We start from the raw sequence: 26182 nt of genomic DNA, 5'->3' as shown, positions 1-26182 counted from the left end.
GCTACTTGGTGAGACCGCGTCTCTACAATAAATCAAAAAAATTAGCTAGGCATGGTAGTACCCGCCTGTAGTTCTGGCTACTTGGAAAGCTGAGGCGGAACGATTGCCAGAACCCAGCAGGTCAAGGCTGCGGTGGCCGGGAGTGTGCCACTGCACTCCAGTCTGGGTGACAGAGTGAGACTCCAACTCAAAAAAAAAAAAAAAAGTACTTTCAAATAGGATCCGGTTGTCCTTATTCTAAAAATCAAGATCTCTAAAAAACAATACAAGATTAGAAAACACCCCATACAATATACTATTTATTTTACTTATTTATTTATTTTTTTGAGTTGGAGGCTCACTCTGTAGCCCAGGCTGGAGTGCAGTGGCATGCTCATGGCCCCTGTAGCCTTGATCTGCTGGGCTCAGGCGATCCCTCCACCTCAGCCTTTCAAGTAGCTGGAACTACAGGCACACGCCACCATGCCCGGCTAATATTTTGATTTATTGTAGAAATAAGGTCTCATCAAGTTGCCCAGGCTGGCCTCCTGAACTCAGGCAATCCTCTCACTTTGGCCTCCCAAAGTGCTGGGATTACAGGCTTGAGTCACCGTGCCCAGCTACTATTTACTTTAAAAAATAATCTAAAATAGAAAGCCCTCACTGATAAAGTAGTAAGTAAAGAACTACTACAATAATTCATAAAAAATGACTCTTCTGAGACAGAGAGGAACTAAAGTTTATTTTTATGGTAACTAGAAATACTGGCAAGCAGTTCTAGAGCTGTGTTATAAAAAGGCAATACTATAAAAATAATATAACTTTTTAACAAAAACTATATATATATATAGCAAATTTTATAACCTGAAAACATTCCTAGAGAAAGTAAGTTTCATAAATTTGAATTAAAGACATAACGAAATATGTTACATCCCAATATACCAGGTATCAGTAATGGAAAATAAATTGACATAACTTTATATGTCATATCCTATTTATGATAGGATAAACACCTAAGATGCTTTGTTCAGCATGTAAGAAAAGATATCCTTAAAAAAAAAATTCCTCCTTAATACTTGAAAAGTATTGTAGCCATTACTTACAGCACAGGATGCTAAGCCTCCAATTTTTATTCTGTGTAGTAAGACTGAACTTCCTTTTTTTTTCTTTTTTAAAGAAATTCCTGATAGTACCTTTGAATGTGCCTTTGGTCCATGAAAATATAAGGGTGAGGAGGCCTTCTATTACATATCCTCATTACTCTCCAAAAGATGTTAAGGTTCTGGTCATAAGGGAGTACCAAGAATTAAACTTCTGCTTTAAACAACTACATACATGTAACACAAATATTTATGTGTGTGTATGTGTGTGTGTGTGTATATATATATATAAATTAAAGCAACTGTTTGGGGGCAATGGACCACAGATATTGGGGCTGTGATTAATTAAAGAAGGAAGCCGGGCTCAGTGGCTCAGCCTGTAATCCCGCACCTTTGGGAGGCCGAGGTGAGTGGATTGCTTGAGCCTGCGGGTTCGAGACCCGCCTGGGCAGCGAGACCTCATCTCTACAATAAATCAAAAAATCAGCCAGGCGTGGTAGCGCATGCCTATAATTCCGGCTACTCGGAAGGCTGAGGCGGAAGGATCGCTGGAGCCCAGCAGGCGAGGCTGTGGTGGCCGGGAGCAGCCACTGCACTTCAGTCTGGGCGACCGAGTGAGACTCCAACTCAAAAATAATAAATAAATAAAGAAGGAAAATACATGGTGGTAAGATCCATATTCACCATGTTTGCCTGGGTGATGCCCCAAAATATGGCACAAGAAACTGGAGCCCAAATAGAGACTAATAGCTTCACTGGGTAGAGGAAACAAAGATTGGAATTTGAGGCTGCTTAGGTGGTGGGAATTTGAAGGGCAGAGTACCAGAAATATGGAAAGCTGTATGAAGAAGGGACTCCATAAATATGCAAAGGTGTTTTCTTAAATCTTTGGCTGAATACTAAGAGCAAAGCAAGACAAAGGTATGTAAGAAAACAGCTGAGTACTCTGAGCTTCTGGAAATCCCATAGTACCAGGAAGGTATCTGGGTTTCTGCCAGAGGAAAAGTCTTGCTGAAAACTCTAGTAAAATCTGAAATAAGCCTTGAAATAAAGGTGACCTAGGAGGTCTACTTTCTTTAACTCTTTAAAGAGAGGACAACACTCTTTAAAGAAAAAGGATGAAATCCAGATGCTCAGTACTGTATCACATTGTCTAAATAGAAAACACAAGAAATTGGAACCATAACTAGTTGAGAAAAAGTTAATAGAAACAGACCCAGAGATGACACAGATGTTGAAATCAGCAGACAAGGGTTTTAAAACAACTATTATAAATATGTTCAAGAATTTAAGAGAAAAGATGGACACAATGAGTAGATGAAATATCTCAATAGAGAAACAGAAAGTATATGCATATACTGTGTGTGTGTGTGTGTGTGTGTGTGTGTATGTGTGTGTGTGTGTGTGTGTGTGTGTGTGTGTGTGTGTGTATGACATACATGACTGAAAGTCTGGATCCAAAAGACACCATGACTGGAATAAAATTCATGGAATGACATTAACAGCAAACTGACCACTATAGAAAAAAAGATTAGTGAACTTGAAGTCAGGGCAACAGAAATGGAACTAAAGTACAGAGAATTAAAACAACCTTATGTGTGGATATGGGAGGCAGGGAGGGAGGACAAAGCCTCAGTGACCTGTGAACAACAATAAATGGTCTAATATACAACTGTAGCCCCAGAATCAGAGGAGAGACACTGGGGAAGAAATTTTAAAGAAATGGTGTCCAAACATTTTTCTAAATTTAATTTAACAACATCAGCTCACAGATCTAAGAAGCACAATGAATCCAAGATAGAACAAACACAAAGAAAACTACATCTAGACACATCACAAATTGCTAAAAAGCAAAACAAAACTCTCAAAAGTTTCACACTGTAGTACTTCAGATTTTGTTTTAAAAATTTTGAGTTAATATCATGGATTGTAATCTGCAGCTTAAAAAATACTGATGTAGAGGGACATATGGATATGTTATATGTCACAAAATTTTTCAATAATTTTTCTCTCAACAAAGACTTTTATTTGATAATTATATATCTATTTGTGGGATGAATATTTTTTCAGAAAGCTTCAACTATAGCAATGGCAAAAAAAATTTTTTTTTGCTTGAGTTTGTGCTTCTTACCTTAGAAATCTCTAATTACCTCTCTAGAGAAAAAAAAAGTCACTTCCCTGGAACTGTTACTAAGGAGATCTGTAAGAAAATATAGTCCAGGCATGGTAGTTCACACCTGTAATCCCAGCACTTCAGGAGGCTGAGGCAAGAGGATTACCTGAGCCCAGGGGTTCAAAACCAGCCCAGGCAACTTGGCGAAACCTCGTCTCTACCATAAATCAAAAACTTAGCTGGGCATGGTGGCGTGTGCCTGTGGTTCCAACTACTTGGAAGGCAGAGGCAGAAGGATGGCCTGAGCCCAGCAGGTCAAGGCTGCAGTAGCCACAAGCATGCCACTGCACTCCAACCTGGGTGGTAGAGTGAGGCTCTGACTCAAAAAAGAAAAAAAAAAATACGGATGATTCCTGACTTACAATAGCTCGGCTTATGATTTTTCAACTTTAAGATGGCTCAAAAGTGATTTGCATTCAGTAGAAACTGCACTTTGAATTTAAATATTTTAATATCATATGACACGCTTCTGATGCTGGACAGTAGCAGCAAGCTGCAGTTCCCAGTAAGCCATGATAATGGTAAGTATTTTGGGCAAGTTTAAGCTGGCTGGGCTAAGTTATGATGTTTAGTAGGTCAGGTACGTTAAATGCATTTTTGACTTATATTTTCCATCCCACCCCAAGTCCAAGAGCATCTGTACATCTTAGTCAAAGCCCCTTTGTCTTTATTACCCTTAGACTCCAAGTAAGATAAAAAGGACAAATGGAATTTTCAAAATGAAGTTGGGTAAACTTTTCAGAAATTCTTAGACCTTCTCAAAAGTGTTTTTGTTTTTTCCTTCGCCTAAATGACAGTGAGGTCAATTCCCCTGGAGCCCATTAACTCTCTCAATAAATCATAAATTGAGCATCCTATATATCTGGGCATACTGCCCCCAACTCAAGTTACTACAATTATTACAGGCTAACTGCTGAAACTCATATAGTACACATGGTTTTCTATTCAAAAAGGTTCAAGAAGCAGTTCCTCTGCTTCTAAACTTTACAAGATTTAAAATCCAGAGACTGTTTTCTGGAAAAATGTCCTCTAACCTTAATTAACAGACTCTTGCAAGGGACTGTTACTAATACAATGGTAAAACAGCATGTTAACCCCTATAATTATGTCTCTCAATTCTAGAGACATGCCAATCTTAAATTACTGGAAGGTTGACCCAGGAGGACACCTCTGTTAGAGGTGACAAGGAATTCTTCAGTAGCAGATGACTACAAAAAGAAGACAGTTTCCAACCTATCAGTTGGCCCAAGCTGGTAACTACACGAAGTGGAACATTCATGCAAGATCCCTGGAACAAGGTGACTAGAGCCACTGGCTGTCTCACTTTCACCTGCATATAGTACACTCTACTAAAGTACTATAGTTTTACTACAGTACTTTATTTTCTTAGCCACATTTTTTCCCTCTCTTTGCCAACTGAAGGTTTTGGATTATTGACAGAAGCTTGTTAACACTGAATTATGATACCTGTAGAGTCCCTAGTCTTAATATTGCTCTTAGCAGCCTTAGTCAGTACGGAGTATGAGTCCAATGCTTGGCTGAAAATTATTTCAGAGTCAGCTAAAATCAAACAATTAAACCAACTGCTGGGCTTGTATTCACTCTTTTTGTGAATATTTCCCATCATTGTTTGGTTTCCAAGGAAATTGGACTTCTCTACTAATTGACTTGTCAGATGACAAATTTTAAAAACTAGGTAATTTAGTGAATACTCCCATATCTGGATCAGACTGAGTCAAGAAATTTGCCCTGCCATTCATCATGCTGGAAGGACAGAGACAAATCCAGGTGCAAAGTCATCAAGAAACAATGTTTCTCCCAAAGATATTCTGCACATGTAAAGTCTCATATAAATGACTCCCTGAGTTACACTACTTTCTTCCTGAGAAATCTCACTCTCTAAAAATCATAGACTGTATGTTGTCTTGCTGTATGAAATCATATTTAGAATGAATCATCTCCATTCTTACCTGGAAGATCTAAGTCATTAACACAGAAAAACAGACTCAATTCCCAACCCAGATGCAGAGCTCCAAATAAAGACATTTCTGCACACAATACTTCAAGTTCCTAAGGGAAACAAATCCCCAGGTCTACTTCTACAGCATAGATCTGATGTTCATCCTTTCATATACATCCTTTCTTTGCTTTAATTTAAAATTTTGAATCACTTAAATTCCACCTGAACTGCACCCTTTCCAAAATCCTATACTTATTTTCCTTTGATGAGATGCTAAACAGCTCTTCTTGTGTGTGTTCTTCATTGCAAGGAGGCAAGAAACCTGACTTTGCTGGACTATACATTTGTCACTGGTGGTCTTAAACTGATTGGAACAGGTAAAAAACCCATAGTAAGAATGCTTACAGTACACATTATAGCCAAAAACTAGAAACAAATCAAATGCTCATCAACAAAAGAATGAATTGACTGTGGTATAATCATGCACTTAAATATTATACTACAATGAACATAGTGAACTGTTGCTGGACATGATACAAACAACACAAAGACATAATGTTGAGCAAAAGAAACCAGGCACAAAAGGGTGCATACTGCATGAGCCCATTTACCTGATGATCAAGATTGAGTAAAAACTAGTCTTTGTGTTAGAGATCAGAACAATGATTAGCCTGGGCAAAGGGAGGGCAGGGGAGTATAGAACGAAAGGGGTATTGATTGTAAAGACACATGAGGTAGCCTTCTGCAATTCTGATAATGTTCTATACTCATATTTTTAGCTGGGTGGCAATTACATGAGTGTACATATATTTAAAAACTCATTATGCAATAGATTTGGGCATTTTACTGTATGTAAATTGCTAGCTCAATTAAAAAAAACTGAAACAAGAGAACAGAACTAACTAGGTGTGTGTACAAAGTCTATTAAACAAATAAAAGCAAAGTTGTAAAACACCCCTACTAGACACAAGAGAAGACTTGAGAAAATGTAAAGACAAATTATAAATAAAATGACCTTCTACTCTATTACTTTCTGCCTATATTTGCAATACATAGAGCTCACGCTATGAGGATAATAGTACTCTGGACACTCATGAAATAACTAAATCTTGAACTTATCTTGGAAAAAGGCTATTTTGGTTAAGAAAATTGGATATCAGAAAGATGTCAACTCTCCCAAAGTTAATATAAAAGTTAAAGGAGATATCAGTAAAAATACTTAAGGATTTTTTTTCTTAGATAAGCTTATTCTTTTTAAAAAATTTTTAAATTTTTATTTATTTTTTGAGTTGAAGTCTCACTCTGTCGCCCAGACTGGAGTGCAGTGGCAAGCTCCCAGCCACCGCAGCCTTAACCTGCTGGGCTCCGGCGATCCTTCCGCTCAGCCTTCCAAGTAGCTGGAACTACAGGCGCATGTTACCACGCCTGGCTAATTTTTTGATTTATTGTAGAGATGAGGTCTCGCCAAGTTGCCCAGGTGGGTCTCAAACCTGCGGACTCAGGCAATCCACTCACCTTGGCCTCCCAAAGCACGGGATTACAGGTTGAGCTACCGAGCCCACACAGCTTATTCTTTAGTTTATGTAGGAAAGATACAATAGCCAAATATCATAAAAAAGAATAGTAACAAGGTATATATGTATGTATACTGGGGAGGGGCAGGGAGTAGGAGGGTCATTAGTTGTTACAGTTTTAAATAGAAACTATAAAGATTTAATAATCAAAAGTATGTTACTAGTATACAAATAGACATATTCTTGCAACAGAATAAAACATCCAGAAATAGTCCTAAAATATGTATGGCAATTTAGTACATAATACAGATGACATAGCAAATCCATGAGTAGAAATATTAAGCCTTTAATAAACAGTATTGAAACAAATGGATAGTTGTCTAGAAAGAAAAAGAAGTTGACTCCATATGTCATACCTTCCACCAATACCTAATACCTAAGATTCAAATATTTTTTTAAAATGAAACTGTAAAAATACACTACACACTAGGAAATTTTGTAACTTTGGAATCAAGAAAACCTTGCTAAATATGACACAAAACCCAAAAGCTATACAAGAAAAGATAAACTAGACTGCATTAATGAAATACTATACAGCTGTATAAAATAAAGAATATAACTTCATAATGGAATATCAACTTTGCCACTTTTCTGTCTGGTATTTGAGGTCCAGAGCTCACTTGTATAAGAAGATGACAGCATAAGGAGATATCACCAATCTAGGCACTAACAATGACACTAAATCCTGAATTACTGGCTTGACTATGAAAAGGCCTGACTGAAACAACTGATACAAGAAAGATATTCTAACTTTCTTCTGTGACTTAGATTTCTAGAACTGTATCCAGAAAGCTAGACATATTTGGGTTCAAGAAAAATCAGACATAAATTAATGCTCATCTGCAATAATTCTAATCAGTCCAATTATTTAATAAATTATCTTTCCCTATTACGGTTTACAATTTTATTTGTATTTGGCTAGTTATATATCTTATTTTACTGTAAACTACTTTAAATTACTTGGAACAAGTATGCATTTAAGCCAATAAGTCAATATCTAAAACGTCTTTACAAATCTGTTGTTCTAAATTAATGTGTTTAAAGTGACAAATATTGATAGAAAATTTTCATCTGACAATGATTAATTTATTACATGAAAAAAATCAATTCCCTCATTTAAATATGTTTTAGAAGACTCACCTTTGTGTCAATCTGACTTAAAAAAACTGAAACTAGCCCAAATATGCAATAAGAGAAAACTGACTATAATATATCAAGTAATGAAACAGAAATAGTCTAAGCTGATATATGGAAAATATTTATATTATTAAATGAAATTTTATGTACAGTATAAATTCAGTCATAAAAAATACATATGGAGGTGAGTGGATTGCCTGAGGCTGCAGGTTCGAGACCCGCCTGGGCAGCGAGACAATAAATCAAAAAATCAGCCGGGCATGGTAGCGCGCGCCTGTAGTTCCAGCTACGCGGAAGGCTGAGGCGGAAGGATTGCCGGAGCCCAGCAGGTTGAGGCTGCGGTGGCCGGGAGTGGCCACTGCACTCCAGTCTGGGCGACAGAGTGAGACTCCAACTCAAAAAAAAAAAAAAGGAAAAATGTGAAAGAAATCTGGTAAATATTAACTATGGGCTGCCTTTGGGTGAAGTGACTGTGTGCAATGTTAATTTTCCATATTTTTCTTTTTGTGACTTTTCAGCAATGGGCATGATTATCTCCATAATTAGAAGATGAAAACTATTCAAAAATTACAAACCAAGGGAATTCTATCAACATCAGGAAGGAAACCCCTATTTTAGAAGTATTCTGATATGTTAAAGTATCTATCCTTAATTAGCCTGAGATTTTATTATTACACACACACACACAAATACAAGAACACCCAACTTAACCCTCCAAAACCACCAATGGAAAATGTTTACCAAACACATACAATTTATTTCTGAAGCTGTCCGTTCAGCTCTGGCATTCCTGTTTGTAGATCTAATGGTATGACGAATGATTGCATGGGGCTGTGGACATAAGCATAATATACATACTTGTAAAAATTTCAATGATAAACTTAAAAGGTCAAACTTTCTCTTTTAAATTAAATGATCATTTATTGACAAATGTGACTATCTACAAATAAATAAATTATAGAATAAACACTAAACAAATACAATGAACACTAAAACACTTTAAAAGTATTTTCACTCCTTCCATGTTTATATTGTGTAAAATACTGAGGGAGTCAAAGAAAGACACAAATCTTTTCCTCAAAGAGAGTATAGTCTAGGAAGATAAGACCCACAAATACTTACAAGATTAGAAAATGAGAAGTGCCATTCATTAAGAAGATAAATGGATTACTATTAAAGCCCAGAGGAGGGAGAAATGACTTTGACCTGAAGGGGTATAGTTCTTTATGAAAGTTGAAATCTCATTTGGGGCCTTGAAATACAAGTAGGCACTGGATATGCAGCAATGTGAGAAAAGCATTCTAGACAGCAGAAAGAATATGAACAAAACGATGCAAGAAAGAACAGGAAATTGTGGAGTGTTTATAGGGAACGGGTTGGTTAGCATTTGGCTGCAGCAAACGCAGCAATGATTAGGTGATGAGATGTCAAAGCTGGAAAGACAGACCGGAGGTGAACCAGATCATCAAAGGCTCTGAATGTCAGACTGGGGCTCTCAACTTTATTTTCTTGGCAAAAGCAATTTTTTGGAGACTTTATAGCAAGGAAGTGGCAGCTTTAAGAGTCATCTGATAAGTATGAATGAGAGTACAGAGGGGAGAAATATCAGATACAGGGAGACTGAGTAAGAACTTGGTAGTAAGCCAACAGAGAAGCTCACTACTTCCACCCTCCTGCATAAGCTCCTGCTCTTTTCAGTTATAGGTCTTCAGCTCAACCTCCATTTACCAAACTTGTGATGACTCGCTCTCATTCATGGGTGGCTCTGAAAGTGGCTCACATGTTTTTTTCTGTATTTCCAGACCAACCATCATACCATGGGACTTCAAAACCCAGGAGGGCCGGGCTCAGTCTGTAATCCTGTGCCTTGGGAGGCTGAGGTGAGTGGACTGCCTGAGCCCGCAGGTTCGAGACCCGCCTGGGCAACTTGGTAAGACCTCATCTCTACAATAAATAAAAAATTAGCTGGGCATGGTAGCGCGCGCCTGTAATTCCGGCTACTCGGAAGGCTGAGGCGGAAGGATCGCCGGAGCCCAGAGGTGGAGGTTGTGGTGGCCGGGAGCGGCCACTGCACTCCAGTCTGGGCGACAGAGTGAGACTCCAACTCAAAAACAAAAAAACAAAACAAACAAACAAAAAAACCCCAGGAGGATTCACTGTTCTGGACTTAAGTTTTCTGACCTGATCTCTAAAGACAGTTTCACATACTTCAGTGTACTCTCCACTCCAAAGATCACACCTGGACCTTCATCAGCTCTGATACACAAATTCGCACTACACTATACTCTGAATCTGATCCTTTGCGTTTACTTTCTCACTTCCATTACACTTGTTTAGTGTTGCCAGTGAATATCTAGTCCATTGATCCATTACTTCCTCACTCTTCTTCAGCGTCGCACGTATCTTCACTTTTTGCAATATGCAGTTTATATCTGATAGTTTTAATTTAAAGCAATCTCTTGCCAAAACCCTAATTTCCCTTTACCCTATTGTCTTTCAGTATGTTAGCACAGCATAATGCCAATCCTGGATAAGCTCAACTAGGTACTTTTGTGTTTACATTTGGGGCATCAAACACTGCTGGACGAAAATTACAGCAGTGCAGAACACACTGAAAATTCATCTCATTGGAGTCCTCAAATTTGCCAACAAACACTTCTCTAGTCATTTAATCCACAACTTCTCCACACTCTTTAAACCTACCAATTTTCCTTTACACTTTCTGATGATCTTGCCACTTATTTCACAGAGAAAACAGAAATCACCAGCTACACCATTCTCTCCTCCCTAATACAAGAAGTGCTATTACCTAAGACTGAGCCCCTCATATTTGAGCCCCTCATATTCTAAATCCCACGTCTCCCTTCTTTCTCATGGACTCTGCCTATCCACCTTGCTTCCTGAATCTTCTATCTACTGGATCACATTCATATACATTTAATCCTGTTCAAGCACCCTCCCCCCAAAAAAAACAATCAGTAAGTACCTTTCCAAATCATTCCCCTCTAGCTACAGCTCTATCCCACTCCTCACAACTTCATTTCATAAACAAATTACTATTCTTATCTTTCAGATCATTCCAAGTCGCTTCCCCTTCTACTACCTAAAAATTGCCCTGTACAAGTCACCAAACACTAAATTCAAAGATTACTTTAACTTCATTTCTAGGAAAACTCTCCTTTCTTCTTTCATTGTTCCTAGTCAATCTCCTTTGCTAGTTGCTCTTTCAACTTGATCCTTAAATTTTGAGACATTTCAGGGCTCAATCCTAGGCTCTCTTTTCATTCTGCATGCTTCCCTTGGGTGATCAAATTTACTCAACTAATCTGTAACCAGTAACTCTCAAATCTGTCTTCTTTCCTTCTTTTCTTTTTTTTTCTTTTTTCTTTTTTATGTTGCCCAGGGCAGTCTAGAACTCTTGGCCTCAAGCAATCCTCCCCAAAGTGCTGGGATTACAGGTGTTAGGCACCAGACCCAGCTCAAATATGTATTTTCAGTCCAAACTTTTCTCCCCAAGCCACAACCACATACCTAGCTCCTTAGTAGACTTCTCCATTTGGAAGTCCTGTGCAACATCTTATTCAGTATAAAACTGAACTCACCTTTCTACCTAAACCTGTTTTTACCCTAATGTATCTATCTCAGTAAATGGTTCTATCTATCTAGCTGCTCAAGTCAAAATCTGGTAGTAATTCTCTTTTTTTTAAACCCCCCACATTCATTTCTTCATACAATCATGAACTATCTCATATAATTCTTAAATAAATCTACTTTCCTCCATCCTCGTTCTACCACCCTAATTTAAACTACCATTATCTCCATCCTGGATAACTACAGTAGTCTTTCAACAGGTTTTCAGATAACCATTCTGAATTCATTGAGATCTTTTTAAAAATGCACATCTTGATTATGTCATTTGCTTATTACCATTTAATGGCTTTTTATATCTCTTAGCCCAAAGTCTAAAATTCTTAACAGTTTGGGACAGCCAATGTCTAGCTCTGAAGATTTATCTTCCATTACTGCCTTCCTTGTTTGCTGCTCTAGCCAGACTGACTTTTCTTTAGTTCCTTCTTTCTTACCATCAGGCATTCCAACATGCTATTTATTATTTTCTCTGCTCAGACTACTTATGTATGCTCTCTTCCTCGAATTCTAATTTATCCTGCAGGTTTCAGTTTAAATGTCACTTCTACAGTGAGGCTTTTCTCTCCCTGTATTTTGCCTCATAGCACCCTGTATTTCCCATTCTGTAACAGTTATCATACTTGGAAATTATTTGTTGATACTTCTGAATTTCCTCAGAAAAATTTCTTTGAGAAAGCAGGGGTAGTGATAGTCTCATACTCCACTGTGCCCCCAACTGCCTGGCACACAGTTTTGCATTTCAAGGTCTGAAAAGTATGGTGATATCATTAAACAAAAATAGAGGATTCAGAAAGTAGAGTGGATTTGGAAAATTCAGCAAAATGGTGTGAGAAATAGAGGTGTTTGATTAATTTCAGAACCAATGGAAGACTAATTGGGGAATCAAGTGATGTCCAATTCTACCATTATGCTAAAATCTTTAAAATATTAATATCTTATTTAAGTTGCAAATAATAATTCAGACAGAAAAAAAATCTTTTTTTTTGAGAGATGCGGTCTCACCATGTTGCCCAGGCTGGTCATGAACCTGTGGGCTCAGGCAATCCTCTCACCTCTGCCTCCCAAAGTGCTGGGACTACAGGCGCTGTAAGCCACCATGCCCAGCTGAAAAAAAATCTATGTATGGTTAGTTTGTTTAATATTTTCACATAAAGTTCATTTAATACTCAATAAAATATTCATTGGGCATTTACTACATGATAGGATTGTGCTATATAACAGGCAATGAGGAAACAAAGATTAGTGTATAAAAACTGTCAAATGATTATTTCTATTAAGTGCATACACAGAAATGATGATGTATTAACTAACAGAGTAAGCTCTGGAGTTTGCCTGGATCTACTTCCTGGTTGCATTACTTATTAGCCTTATGACTGTGGACAAATTGCTTCGATTTTGTGTCTTTTGTTTCCTGATTTGTAAAATAGGGATATAAATTGTGTCTACTATACAGGACTGCTGCCTATCAGATGAGTTAACACAGAAATTATTTGGCCTTTTTAGTTGGCACGCAATGAGTACCCAGCGAGTACTAATGGTTAGTATGACACTTACAAGGAATAATTTAAAATTTAGAGAGAACACAAAATAGAAACTTTCTTTTAATAAATAATGAATAACACAAACTTTAGTTTTATATTCTTGCCAGCAATCAAGGCAGAGATAGAATGGAAATAAAAACTAAAAAGATGAAGGGACAGATTCAGAAAAGCACTGAAGTAAAATGAAATCATAAAAGGAGAGGAAGAGACACAGAGGGAAAGAGACATTGGCTTAAAAAATGTATATATGTATATAGTTGTTATATATATAGACATAAATAGGTACTTGCCAACGAGTAGGAAGTCCTTCATTCCTGATGACAAGTTGTATTGTTATAGATAATAATTTCAAAATAATTCTATAATATTTTCAGAGAGGGCAAGCATAGTTATGAACAGCCCTACATGTGATTATATAAGAAATAATAGTTTTTAAGAAGTATTGGAAAGGATAAAATTCTCCAATGGTATTTCCACTTAATTCTTTAAAATTACTTGTATTCTGTTAATGATCTGCATAATTGAGAAACTACAAAAATGACCAATGGGATGTCTAAGGGAGTCTCTTCTGTGAAAAATAATATGCACAAGCACTGTGGCTAAACTCTTGTTCTCTCAGTCCAAAGCAATGTTCTTAAGACCTTTATTTCCTTGGAAACAGATGTCCTTCATATTTGCCCTGTGGAAAGATCCACCTCTCACTACGAAGCTGAGCTCTAGAGAGAAGGGAAAGCACCTCTGGATTTCTGCAAGGCGACATCTGATTTTAATCTTAGCCATCTCTTAAAAACTTCAGACAAATCAAATTAAGAAAATTAAAAAAGACAGTATTAATCATTAGAAAACTAGGATTAAGGAAAGCATCAACTGGCTAGATTATACATATTATGATACAAGAAAATCGATTGGTAATTATATACAGAGTAAGTTTACACTGTTAATTAATCTCTGTAGCTAAATCTGTTTTAACTAAGTTGAAAGAGTGAATCAGAAAATAAACATTTAAGCAAACATCTATGGTCATATGAAACATTTGTTTTCAAATATTAGGCTGCAGACACTTCCTACCTCAAAGTCGTCATCATCTCCCTCAGTGTAATGTGCATGGTTGTCTGGATTGTTCACCTTGTCCAACAGTTCAACTGCTAGGGCTCGAGAGAGACCTGGCTGCCCAACAAAAGTATGCTACGTAAAAAACAAAACAAAATAAAACTGCATGAGTATGCCAATACATCTTGGCTTATAGAAAATGTTGTCTCCAGTTTTTCATTCAGTAACCAGCAAAGACAAGCATATAGGAATCTACTGACATAAATAAACTGAGGACATCTCAGCAAAAATACTAATCAGAGAATCCATAATTACATATTATATATGATAAAACTTTTAGGGTAAATTTAGAACATGAATAATTTGTAGGGTAAATTTAGAACATGAATAATTTCCTTACATAAACTTATCTAATCTATATTAAGCTGTAAAATTAAAACTTTGGCTATACCAATGACACTCATTATTCACTATACTGAAATGCAAATGGAAATTGTGATATGCGCCATAGTCGCTATAAGAAAAAAAGCAAGTATATTTTACATTTGCATATATTTAATTCTGTAAAATTAGGTTAATGCACAAAGACATATATAATTAAATACTGACATTAGAATAAAGATTTCTTAGGTTATTGTAATCATAGACTTTTTCAAAAATACAAGTATTTTATACACACATAGACACACAAAGCATCCTATAAATCTACATGAAAAGCAATTAATTAATTAATTATTTTTTGAGTAGAAGTCTCACTCTGTCACCCAGACTGGAGAGAAGTTGCTGCTCCCGGTCACTGCAGCCTCGACCTGCTGGGCTCCAGCGATCCTTCCGCCTCAGCCTTCCAAGTAGCTGGAACTACAGGCACGCACTACCATGCCCGGCTGATTTTTGATTTATTGTAGAGATGAGGTCTCACCAAGTTGCCCAGGCAGGTCTCGAACCCGTGGGCTCAGGCAATCCACTCACCTCAGCCTCCCAAAGGCATGGATTACAGGCTGAGCTACCGAGCCCAGCGAAAAGCAATTAATTTAGATGGCACCAACATTTTTAAGAGTTTTCTCCAAGGCAGGGGTCAGCAAACTACAGCCCACGGGCAAAATCTGGCACCATTCCTCTTTTTGTAAATAAAATTTTATTGGGTATTAAAACTTGACTCATTTGTGTATACTGTCTATGGCTGCTTTTGTGCTACAATGGCAGAACTCAGTAGTTGTGACAGACTATATGGCACACAAAGTTGAAAAGATTTACCACCTAGTCCCTTATAGAAAGCTTGCTGACCCCTGCTGTAAGAGATTACTGATATTTTTAAATTAAAAATTTAAATACGTTTGTTCTAGTGATATGTCTAATTACTGCATGACTACAGATAAAAACCCTCTGTAATTTCAATGACTTACAGTCAGAAGTCTTTCAGCAGTTGGTCTTTTTTTGGGGTTTTTGGTTAGTGCTATTTTGACAAAATTATGGAATGTTGATGACCTTCAAATAAAAAGAGACGTACAAAAATATTTCACAACTATTAGTTTTTTGGTGTTACTAAATAAAATTAACTTAGGAGTAGTTAGAAAGTCTAAAACACGTAATTTTTTTCTTAGGCCTTTTAGTTCTATATAAAGCCAAAAACTGAATCCAAAGTACCGTATATTCCTTGGATACATCAGTGTTAGTTTTGTCTCTTAAGTAAAATGTAATTAAGTGACACAACAGTAATATGCAGCCACTAAATATCACACCAACAACTAGAAATGGGTAGACTGTGTCATTTATATGTTTACGTACTTCTTTTCTAGGTACCACTTAGGAGTCAAAATGTCCTTTTCTCATTGCCTGATTTATACAGCATGTAAATATTATACCATACCGATTATTAGATGGCATGGAGGGTAGCATTGGTCATAAAAAAGATTATTTAAATCCTAAAGAGGCTATTAAGGTTCTTAGAAAAGAGGACAAAGAAGGGGGAATGATTATAGCTACTAGAAGGGTTTTCTTGCCACCTGCATTGATGAAATGGGGAAAGGGAGAAGACATAAATTAAAGGCATAACATTTTGATTATTAATAAATGACAAAAAAGGGGTTTCCACCAGTGCCAAGGTTGTACTGAAGGAGAGACTGAACAAAAATGAAAGAAATGAAATAACTTTAGTGGTCAGCAATGACAATAACCAAAGAGCATTCTCTGCAGAGAAATCAAATCACTGTATCACATCTGGTGGCTTGTGACAAGAGACAACACAGAGTCAGACAGTATCTGAGATTGGCAAAGGCTCTCCAACAGTAATAACTGCTCTGGAATCTGACTATGAATTCAGCACTTACAGCTAAGAGTCATTCATCCTGAATAAATATCAGCCATTCTTGCCATAAAGCCCTTTAGTTCCAAATGTCTAGAAACTTAGGGCAGCAGGGAATAGGAAGAAACCAGTGTCAATACAAAGGCTATAATCATAGCTCACTACAGCCTTGAACTCCTGGGCTCAAGTGATCCTCCCTTTTCAGCCTCCCAAGTAGCTGGGACTACAGGTGTGCAATACCACTTACAGCTAATTTTTTGATTCTTAGAGATGGGGTCTCACTAAGTTGCCAAGGCTAGTCTCAAACTCCTGACCTCAAGCAACTCTCCCACCTCAGTCTTCCAAAGTACTGGTACTATAGGCATGAACCACTGGTACTATAGGCCAGCCCTTGTAAATTCCTTTATTTCCACAGTGTGATTTGCCCTTCATTCCTGGCATCCCCAGAATGGCCTGACTCCTAAATAAAACTATGCCTAGAGAGGATACTGAAACATAAAACAGTGATTTACAACTTTTTTGGGGGAGAGGCCACTTAGAATCTGAAATAAGCTATGAATTTTCTCCCCAGAAAACTGGATACACATACAGAATTTGGTGGGGGGGAAGCTCCTGGACCCTCTAGAGATCCATGTAATCTAGACAAAGAATTCTAGAATTTAAGAACTTGGAAACTTATTTACATAACTTCTTTTATTAACGTACATTTAATATGTATGGGAATATATTACCAGAAAAACAATTTTCAACATTTACTATCCTATTGATGACATCTTTATGAACCATAATGATAGGTAAACTGCTTAACTTCGTAAGAGAAAATAGAGATTAGGATGAAAATAAGTTATACACTTTTTGAGTATTATGGAAGGAAGGAAGAGGAAAAATCAACTGCAACTGATTTTAAGTGTCATAGTATCTGGAAACCTTTTCATATTACTTTCTATGAAAATCAATATGGAATTAATGGAAGTAAAGGAATACAGAGAAAAACAGATACATCTTCAAATTCTTAATATATTCATTTAAAATCCTTTCGTCACCACATCTCTTACTTAAGCTGCCAAAAAGATAAGAAAATGAGTTTTATGAGAACACTGATTATAAAGAAACACTAACCAGAAAATAAACCTAGATCCTTCCCATAGCTCTGCGAGTAAACTAGCTGTGTGACTTTGGGCAAACTGCTTAATGCCCCTTTGGGCTTCAATTTCATCATCTGTAAGCTAAACAAACTGAACCTGTGTCCCTTTCAACTGTAAAATGCTATAAAATCATGTATGCTTTAACTCACCATTTTGTTTTGTCCTTTAGTTTTGGAGGCTGAAAATTACTTTTTGACATTAAGAAGAGAGCCCTGAAACAGAAGTTCCAGTTAAAGAACAATATAAAAATACTTTTATTGCTACATCTAACAGTCAAACTGAATATTCTATAATGAATTTATACAAGACTACCACATATACAGGCAATGATGAAAATCGATTGGGGATATGGAAAGTAAATTGTTTATATTTTAGACAGCCTATGAAAAATTTCTCCTTGCTTTAGAGAAGATCTTTAAATTTCCAACATACCCTTATTCACAAAGCAAGCCTACCAAGTTAGAGTTTTATCACCATGCTACCACATATATATAACTGGTATTATATCTTAAGCACATGTCTATATAATTGTATATCATTCTATAATACACAGAGATAATATGCTACTCTAACATGAGGTTGTATGTTTAACCAAAGACTGTCCTCTATGTTTTGGGTGTATAAGCAAATTATATCCACTGATTTTTAAGTATTTCACTTTCCCTTAAGACTTTATTAATAACCATGTAATTGTAAATAGAAATAGTGAAAACACCTCATTGGATGCAGATCAAACATAGGTGGCTGAAGTTCTCCAAGTTCAATTGCTGTTATTCCTACTGCCCAGATATCACAGAGTTGGTTGTAGCCACCATTTTTCTCCACTGCTGCAACTTCTGGGGCCATCCTAGAACAAATCAATGAATATGGCATTTTATTTTTACAAAATGATATAAATTTGTTACCTCTTGGTATAACCACTAGACTTGCTGGAGGGACAGAGACTGAGGGGTGTTCAGTAGGAAAGAAAAAACTTGATTAAGTAAAGACTTAATCAGTCTTACACACACACACACACTTTAAAAATCCATTTTTTTTAAAGAATCAGGGTCTCTCTCTGTTGCCCAGGTTGGAGTGCAATGGCATAATCACAGCTCAATGTAACCTTGAACTCCTAGCCTCAAGCAATCTGGCTGTGCCTCAGCCTCCCAAGAAACTGAGACTACAGGTTTGTGCCACCATGACCAGCTAAATATTTTTATTTTCTGTAGAGATGAGGTCTTTCTAGGTTGCCCAGGTTGCTCCTGAATTCCTAACCTCAGGTGATTCTCTTGCCTTGGTCTCCCAAAGCACTAGAATGATATGAAGATTTTTAAATTTCCAACATGCCCTTATCCACAAAACAAACCTACCAAGTTAGAGGTTTATCACCATGCTGCCACATATATAACTAGTATTATATGTTAAGCACATGCTTATATAATTGTATATCATTCTGTAACACACGGAGATAATATGCTACTCTAACATGAGGATTATTAGCATGAGCTACTATACTTGGCCTAAAATTTTTTTTTTTGAGCTGGAGTCTCACTCTGTTGCCCAGACTGGAGTGAAGTGGCCGCTCCCGGCCACTGCAGCCTCGACCTGCTGGGTTCCGTCGATCCTTCCACCTCAGCCTTCCACGTAGCTGGAACTACAGGCGTGCGCTACCAAGCCCGGCTCATTTTTTGATTTATTGTAGAGATGAGGTCTCGTCTGCCCAGGCGGGTCTCGAACCCGCGGGCTCAGGCAATCCACTCACCTCAGCCTCCCAAAGGCGCAGGATTACAGTCTGAGTCACCGAGCCCGGCTAAGAAGAATCTTGAAGCTGGGTGCAGTGGCTCACGCCTGTAATTCCAGTACTTTGGGAGGCAGAGGCAAGAGGATTGCCTGAGCCCACAGGTTCGAGAACAGCCTGGGCAACTTGGTGAGACCTCGTCTCTACAGAAAAATCAAAAAATTAGCCAGGCATGATGGCACACGCCTGTAGTTCCAGCTCCAAAGGGCAGAGGAGGAAGGATTGCCTGAGCCCAGCAGGTTGAGGCTGCGGTGGCCCTAAGTGTTCCACTGCACTTCAACCTGGGCGACAGAGCTAGACTTTGACTCAAAAAAAAAAAAGAATCTTGAATCTCCTACTCTAAATGTTGATGCTCTAAGGAAAACTTATCTTACTTAAGTTTCTGTACAGGAAAAGAAAAAGAATACCTAAAATCCTCTGAAGGGCAAAGAAAAGTTCTCAAAGGAGGTAAGACTGAAAGAATGAATTAGCAGGGAGCCTGGACATTTTGGTTAGAGGAAACAAGTACAAATTCAGGGAGACAGGGAGAGCTGACAGGACAGTGCCACTCACTGTGTGACCTACAAAATGATATGGGGCCATACACTGCTAGTTACCAGTCTGTGAAAAGTACAGAAAAGGAGATTAAGCATTTACTCTTGACCACATGCATGATTACGTTTAGTAGTCATTTTTATCTTTTTTTTTTTCCAGGTATAAGTTTGGAAGGGACAAGAAATGAACAGATGGTTAGAAAGTGTATGGAAAATAAACCTCAGAAGTAGAAGCTATATTGTGAATGATCTATCAGTTAAACAAGAAAGATTAGACCTCATTGTGAAAATGATGGGAACCCACCGAAAGATTTAATTATGAGGGTGAACTTAGTCTAAAACTCATAGCAGGATAAAGGAGAGTGTACAATGAGGTGAAACCAGTCAGGCAGATGAGTTAGAGTACTACTTCCAAAGTACAAGGGTGGCCAAGCATGCTGGCTCATGCCTGCAGTCCCAACACCCTGAAAGGCTGAGTGAGGCAAGAGAATCGCATGAGCCTGGGAATTTGAGACCAGACTGGGCAGCACAGTGAGGTCTCATCTCCACAAAAAATTAGCTGGGCATGGTGGCACATGCCTGTTGTTCCAGCTACTCAGGCAGCTGAGGTGGAAGGACTATCTGAGCCCAGGAGGAAAAGGCAGTGGTAAGCTGTGATTGTGCCACTGCACTCCAGCCTGGATGATGGAAATGAGACAACAACTCAAAAAAAAGACACTCCTCTAAGTATGAAATGCTTGTGAACACTGAAGTAGAGTTATTACTGAACAATTATTGGAATACAGAAGACAGAAGATCAACTGAGCAGCTGAGTTGGAGTTATATATTTGGGAGTCAGTAGTATCTAGTGATGGCATCTGAAGTTATAAAGTGTAGAAAAGTAGATAATATTGTTCAGGGGAAATATTATTATTATTATTATTTTTTTTGAGTTGGAGTCTCACTCTGTCACCCAGACTGGAGTGCAATGCAGCCTCGACCTGCTGGGCTCCGGCGATCCTTCCGCCTCAGCCTTCCAAGTAGCTGGAACTACAGGCGCATGCTACCACGCCCAGCTAATTTTTGATTTATTGTAGAGATGAGGTCTCGCTTGCCCAGGCGGGTCTCGAACCCATGGGCTCAGGCAATCCACTCATCTCAGCCTCCCAAAGGCGCGGGATTACAGGCTGAGCCACTGAGCCTGGCTGAAATATTACTTTTTTTAACATTTACTAATTTAACATGAACTAACATATTTACAGTGAATACCCACATGGTACAAGTTGCTATTATATGCAGTTAGGTTACAAAAAGTTGTTTTAACACACTGTCTCTCAACTTAGGCATGGTTAAAGATATAATATATGTATACTAAAAGTGCTAACATGTAGATGAACACTGTGTGCACGTGCTAAACACACAATAATGGGTACACGAGTGAGGAGAAAAAGGAGAAAAAGATGGTCCCCATGGAGCAAGATGATTGAAGGAAAGTTTCAGAGTGTAAAGAGGCTGATGGGAAGCCCAGAGAAAGCAAATCAGATGCATCTTCTCTGCCCAAAGGAATCAGTTCGCGGTGACTAACTGGAATGTCTAGCTGACCATCATAGTTATACTTCCTGGCTTAGTAGGAAACTGTGGTTAATCAGTATACCATGGTGCAGAAAGACAGTGTGTGTGTCACTCTTAACAATGGGCAGGATTTACGATAAACACTGCAAGAAGGTATCCTAGGGAGGTAATAAAGTTAAAGTACTAGTATTTCACCTGGCATATTCAGGTATAAAAAATAGACAATTTTGATGAGAAAAGAGTGTTCACATAGAGGACAGTTACTGACAGAGACTGAGGGAGGAAATAGGCATGTGAAACATAGGTAATCTAACTCATCTACATTTTCATTCAACTTTTATTTAATTCATATTTATTAGAGCTTTTTTCTGTAATTAAAAGTGATATGCCCAGGCATGGTGGTTCAAGTCTGTAATCCCAGCACTTTGGGAGGTAGGACCGCTTGAGGCCAGGAGTTCAAGACCAGCCTAGGCAACATAGTGAGAACCTGTCTCTACAAAAAATAAAAAAATTAGCTGAGCAGGTGCCTGTAGTTCCAGCTAGTCAGGAGGCTGAGATGGAAGGAGCACCTGAGCCCAGGAGGCTGAGGCCACAGTGAGCTGTGATCATGCTACTGCACTCCAGCCTGGGTAACAAGAGTGAGACTCTGACTCAAATAAGAAATAATACATATTGACTGAAGAGAATTTGGAATATATTTTAAAATATGAAATAAAAATAAGTTAAGCATGATCAACTTACAACTTCAGATGCCATCATTATATACTACTGACTCCCAAATACATAACCCCAACTCAGCTGCTCAGTTGATCTTCAGTCTTCTATATATTCAACAATTGTTCAATAATAACTCTACTTCAATCTCCACAAGCATTTCAAACTTAGAGCAGTGTCCTTTTATTTATTTTATTTTTTATTTTTTTGAGTTGGAGCCTCACTCTGTCGCCCAGCCTTCCAAGTAGCTGGAACTATAGGCGCGTGCTACCACGCCCAGTTAATTTTTTGATTTATTGTAGAGATGAGGTCTCGCCTGTCCAGGCGGGCCTCGAACCCGCAGGCTCAGGCAATCCACTCACCTTAGCCTCCCAAAGGCGCGGGATTACAGGCTGAGTCACCAAGCCCGGCTCTTTTATTTTTTTTGAGCTGGTGTCACCCACACCCAGAGGGAACCACTGTTTCACATAATTTCATCCATAATTTTTACTTACACATACACCTTTTATAAAATGATATTTTTACTATTACTTTTAATGTTATTTGATTAACAGTATATTATGAGCCTATCTGCTGACATTAATATTTTACAAAATTTTTAATTGACCAAACGTAATAATATCTTTAACTAATTCCTGTTGTGTATTTTCTCTCATTTTTATTATTCAAATATTGTGGTAAAGCTCTTCATATATAAATCTGAATGCGTCTCTAATTACTACAAGTGAAATTACTGAGAATGAAGAACACAAACATTGCTTGAGGTTTTTGAAAAACATTACTGCCAAAGTATGCTTCAAAACTGATCTACCAATTTTAATTTCCACTCCACTATTTAGTATTTTAAGTATTATTCATCATTCCAAATATTTTCCAATTTGATAGGAAAAAAGCCACTATTTAATGTGCATTTTTGTTCATCAAGGGAAACATATTCACATATATGTTGTTAGGCTAGACTAGTAGAGCAGTGGGAGTAAAGAAGGAACAAGGAAATCTGTAAATGGTCGTGATCTACTATTCATATTTTATAACATCTAGTATATATTATTTTAATAATACTCTGCTTCTAATGAGACTTTTTTATAGACATAAGAATTTACATATTAAAGATATTAAATCTAGTTTTGCATATTTTACCCAATATTTCCTGGTTTTTTTTACTTGCCTTTGAGTATTGTTTAAGCATGTCAAACATGTGTGAGCTTTAAATTTTCATGCAATTACATCCACCAACCTCTCCCTTTAAGGTTTTATGTGCAGAAAGGCTTCCTCAACTCTTACAGCAGATAGTTACTGACGTTTCTTTTGGTTTCACTTTTACATTTAACTATTTCCATATATTAATTTTTGGCATCAGGTATGAGGTATGGAGCTACCTTAAATTTGTTTTTAAATAATTATCCAAACACTGTATATGAAATAATTAACGTTTCACACAAACTATAAACATCACCTTTTATAACATTTGACAAATTATTTTACTTACTAAAGTTCATTATGAGGCTTTTCACTTCTATCATTTATCAATAATGAAAACAGAGTTTCAGAAAGATTATTTTGTCAGTAATTAGTAAGATATACCAGGAGTGGAGTGACTGGTGTAGACTAATGGTAGGTAAGATGTAGGAGTTTTAACAACTAGGAAGAGAAGTCCTTAGATTAAAGCAGAAGCAATACCAAAAGAAAGAGTAAGAAAATCACAAGAGGTAATACAAGTCTTTTGACAATTTCATACCTATGAGTCCTCTCAATATAAAAATCCCAGAGACAGTAAAAATTATTAGCACTTTAACATTGGGAACATTGCATGAGTATCAAAGTTCCCTAACCTAACCAGAACTACAACAGTATCAAGGGCGTGTTAAGTCTTCCAACGTTTAATTATCACTTGTATTACCAAGTATCTAGGTTGATCACTAAACCACGAAGAAATGAAAATGCATTAATTTTGTTACAGTAATGTCTTACCAATAAGGGGTACCAATGAAAGATTTTCTTTTTGCAATGGTAGCTGTTATTTTTGCAGCCACACCAAAGTCAGCTGGTGAGGAAAAAACAGAACAGAAAATGTCAGTTTTTTTCACTACAACAACCAACATTCTAAGTTTCATCACCCTTAGGCATGGTATTACTAATAATTCAGATATTAGGAAAATGTACAATTAAATATGCAAATCTTTTTTTGCTGATTCATAACATACTCATAAAAAAAGAATTTACTGGTACTCTAGAACAAAGAAAATGTATTTTATTAAGAACAAAGTTAATAAAATGTTTTTATTACAAGGACACTAAAGTTAATCTTTTTAAAAAAAAAAAGCAAAAATAAAACACATGGGGAAAACATACACCTGGATTCCTTTTATCCTAGTACAACAAAGGTTAGCATTTTGGTGCATTTTTAAAGCCTTTTGTCTATGTATAAACTTTTTATTATTGTTGTTGTTAAACATGGCTGTAAGCTACTCAAGAGACTGAGGTGGGAGGATCTCCTGAGGTGGTCAAGAATTGGACACCAGCCTGAGTAACTTAGTGAGACCCTGTCTCTAAAAAAATTAGCTAAGCGCGGTGGCAAGCCTACAGTACCAACTATTAGAAAAGCTGAGGCAAGAGGTTTGTTTAAGCCCAAGAGTTTAAGGATGCAGTGCGCTGTGATTGAAACTCTGTATTCTAGCCTGAGCAACAGAGTAAGACTCTGTCTTTTGAAAAAACTGTTATAAAAAAAAAAAACTGTTGCAAAAAAGGCAAAACAAAAAAACAGGTTGTGAAAACCTAAACAAATACATAGTTCATTTTTGTCACTTAATACAATAGGGAATTTTCTCTTACATATTTATAAATATTAATGAATAAATAGATTTATAACAGTTTAGCAGTTTCTATGGCTAGACCTAAGCTTTGCATTTTTCTACCATAAAAAAATATTCCAATGAATACTTCAGTGAGCATGAATTTTCCATCTTTAGAATTAATTTCCTTAAGGTGAGTCTCAGAAGTAAAATTACTGGGTCAAAAGATAAACATTATTGTGATTTTTTATATGAGTATTAAAATTGTATGCTGTTTATTAATATTCTTTGAAAAAAGTTTTAGGAATTTTAAATAACATACCTAATTTTACATCACCATGGTCAGTCAATAAAATATTAGCACCCTAAAACAAAAATACAAATATTATTTAATTAGCATCATAAAATTTCTTCCAATAGAATTGGTAATTTAAATATATTAAATGAACTTACTTTGATATCTCTATGCATTTTGCCTTTAGTATGTAAATAGGCAAGACCCTGAAGATGTAAAAAAACAAAAAAAAAGTAAGCATTAGCAAAACAACAAACTTGACTCCTAATTTTCCTACTTAAATTCTTACTGAATCAGAATGACTAGAATTTTTCTCTTGGGGTGGAACCTAGATGAGTTTCTTTTTAGTAATCAATGTTTACTATAACTTAAAGATTTCTAATTCATTTTCTGGCAAAAATCAGAAATACATTACTAAAACATCACCTCAAGATAATAAACACACCCATCATTCCCCAGAGTTTCCTTATGTTGTGCTCCTTTGTAATTCCTCCCTTTTTTCCTCTCCTGCCCTTGGCAAATAGTGATCTGCTTTCTGTCAATATAGATCACGTTTTCAAAGCTGTTTGACTGCTCTAGGTGTCTTACATTTCCATAAGAATTTTAGAACCAACTTGGCAATTTCTTAAGTTTAAAAAAAAAAGCCTCCTTAAATTGTTATTGGGTTGGCACTGAATCTAAAAGTCAAACTGGGTAGAGTGAACATCTTAACAGTATTACATCTTCTGATCCATGAATGTGATACAGTTCTTCATTTACTTAGGTCTTTAATTTTTCTCAGCAGTTTTGTTGTTTTAGTTTGCAGGTGGTTCATGCTTCTTTTGTTACATTTATCCCTAAAAATGTCATATTCTTTGTTATTACAAGTAGTATTCTTTTAATTTCTGATTATCTGCCACCAATATATA

The 26182-nt window shown here is 36.9% G+C and overlaps 1 protein-coding gene across 2 annotated transcripts in view; it reads right to left on the bottom strand.

Moving 5' to 3' along the window:
* MAP4K5 (mitogen-activated protein kinase kinase kinase kinase 5) overlaps positions 1 to 26182 on the bottom strand; it is an 87764-nt gene that overhangs the window by 35745 nt on the left and 25837 nt on the right. For both annotated transcript variants that reach the window (XM_008073817.2, XM_008073818.2), the window contains exons 5-12: positions 25433 to 25480; positions 25302 to 25344; positions 24159 to 24231; positions 18325 to 18456; positions 17759 to 17821; positions 15566 to 15647; positions 14181 to 14297; positions 8676 to 8754 (exon numbers count right to left, since the gene is read on the bottom strand). In XM_008073817.2, coding sequence (XP_008072008.1) covers positions 8676 to 8754; positions 14181 to 14297; positions 15566 to 15647; positions 17759 to 17821; positions 18325 to 18456; positions 24159 to 24231; positions 25302 to 25344; positions 25433 to 25480 — 637 coding nt within the window. The remainder of the gene's footprint in view (positions 1 to 8675; positions 8755 to 14180; positions 14298 to 15565; positions 15648 to 17758; positions 17822 to 18324; positions 18457 to 24158; positions 24232 to 25301; positions 25345 to 25432; positions 25481 to 26182) is intronic.

Source organism: Carlito syrichta, unplaced genomic scaffold, assembly GCF_000164805.1.
Source record: "Carlito syrichta isolate Samal-C Ts95f unplaced genomic scaffold, Tarsius_syrichta-2.0.1 Scaffold316190, whole genome shotgun sequence".
Taxonomy (NCBI): Eukaryota; Metazoa; Chordata; class Mammalia; order Primates; family Tarsiidae; genus Carlito; species Carlito syrichta.
The sequence above is the reverse complement of the archived record's forward strand: the minus strand, read 5'-3'. Positions and strand labels throughout refer to the sequence as shown.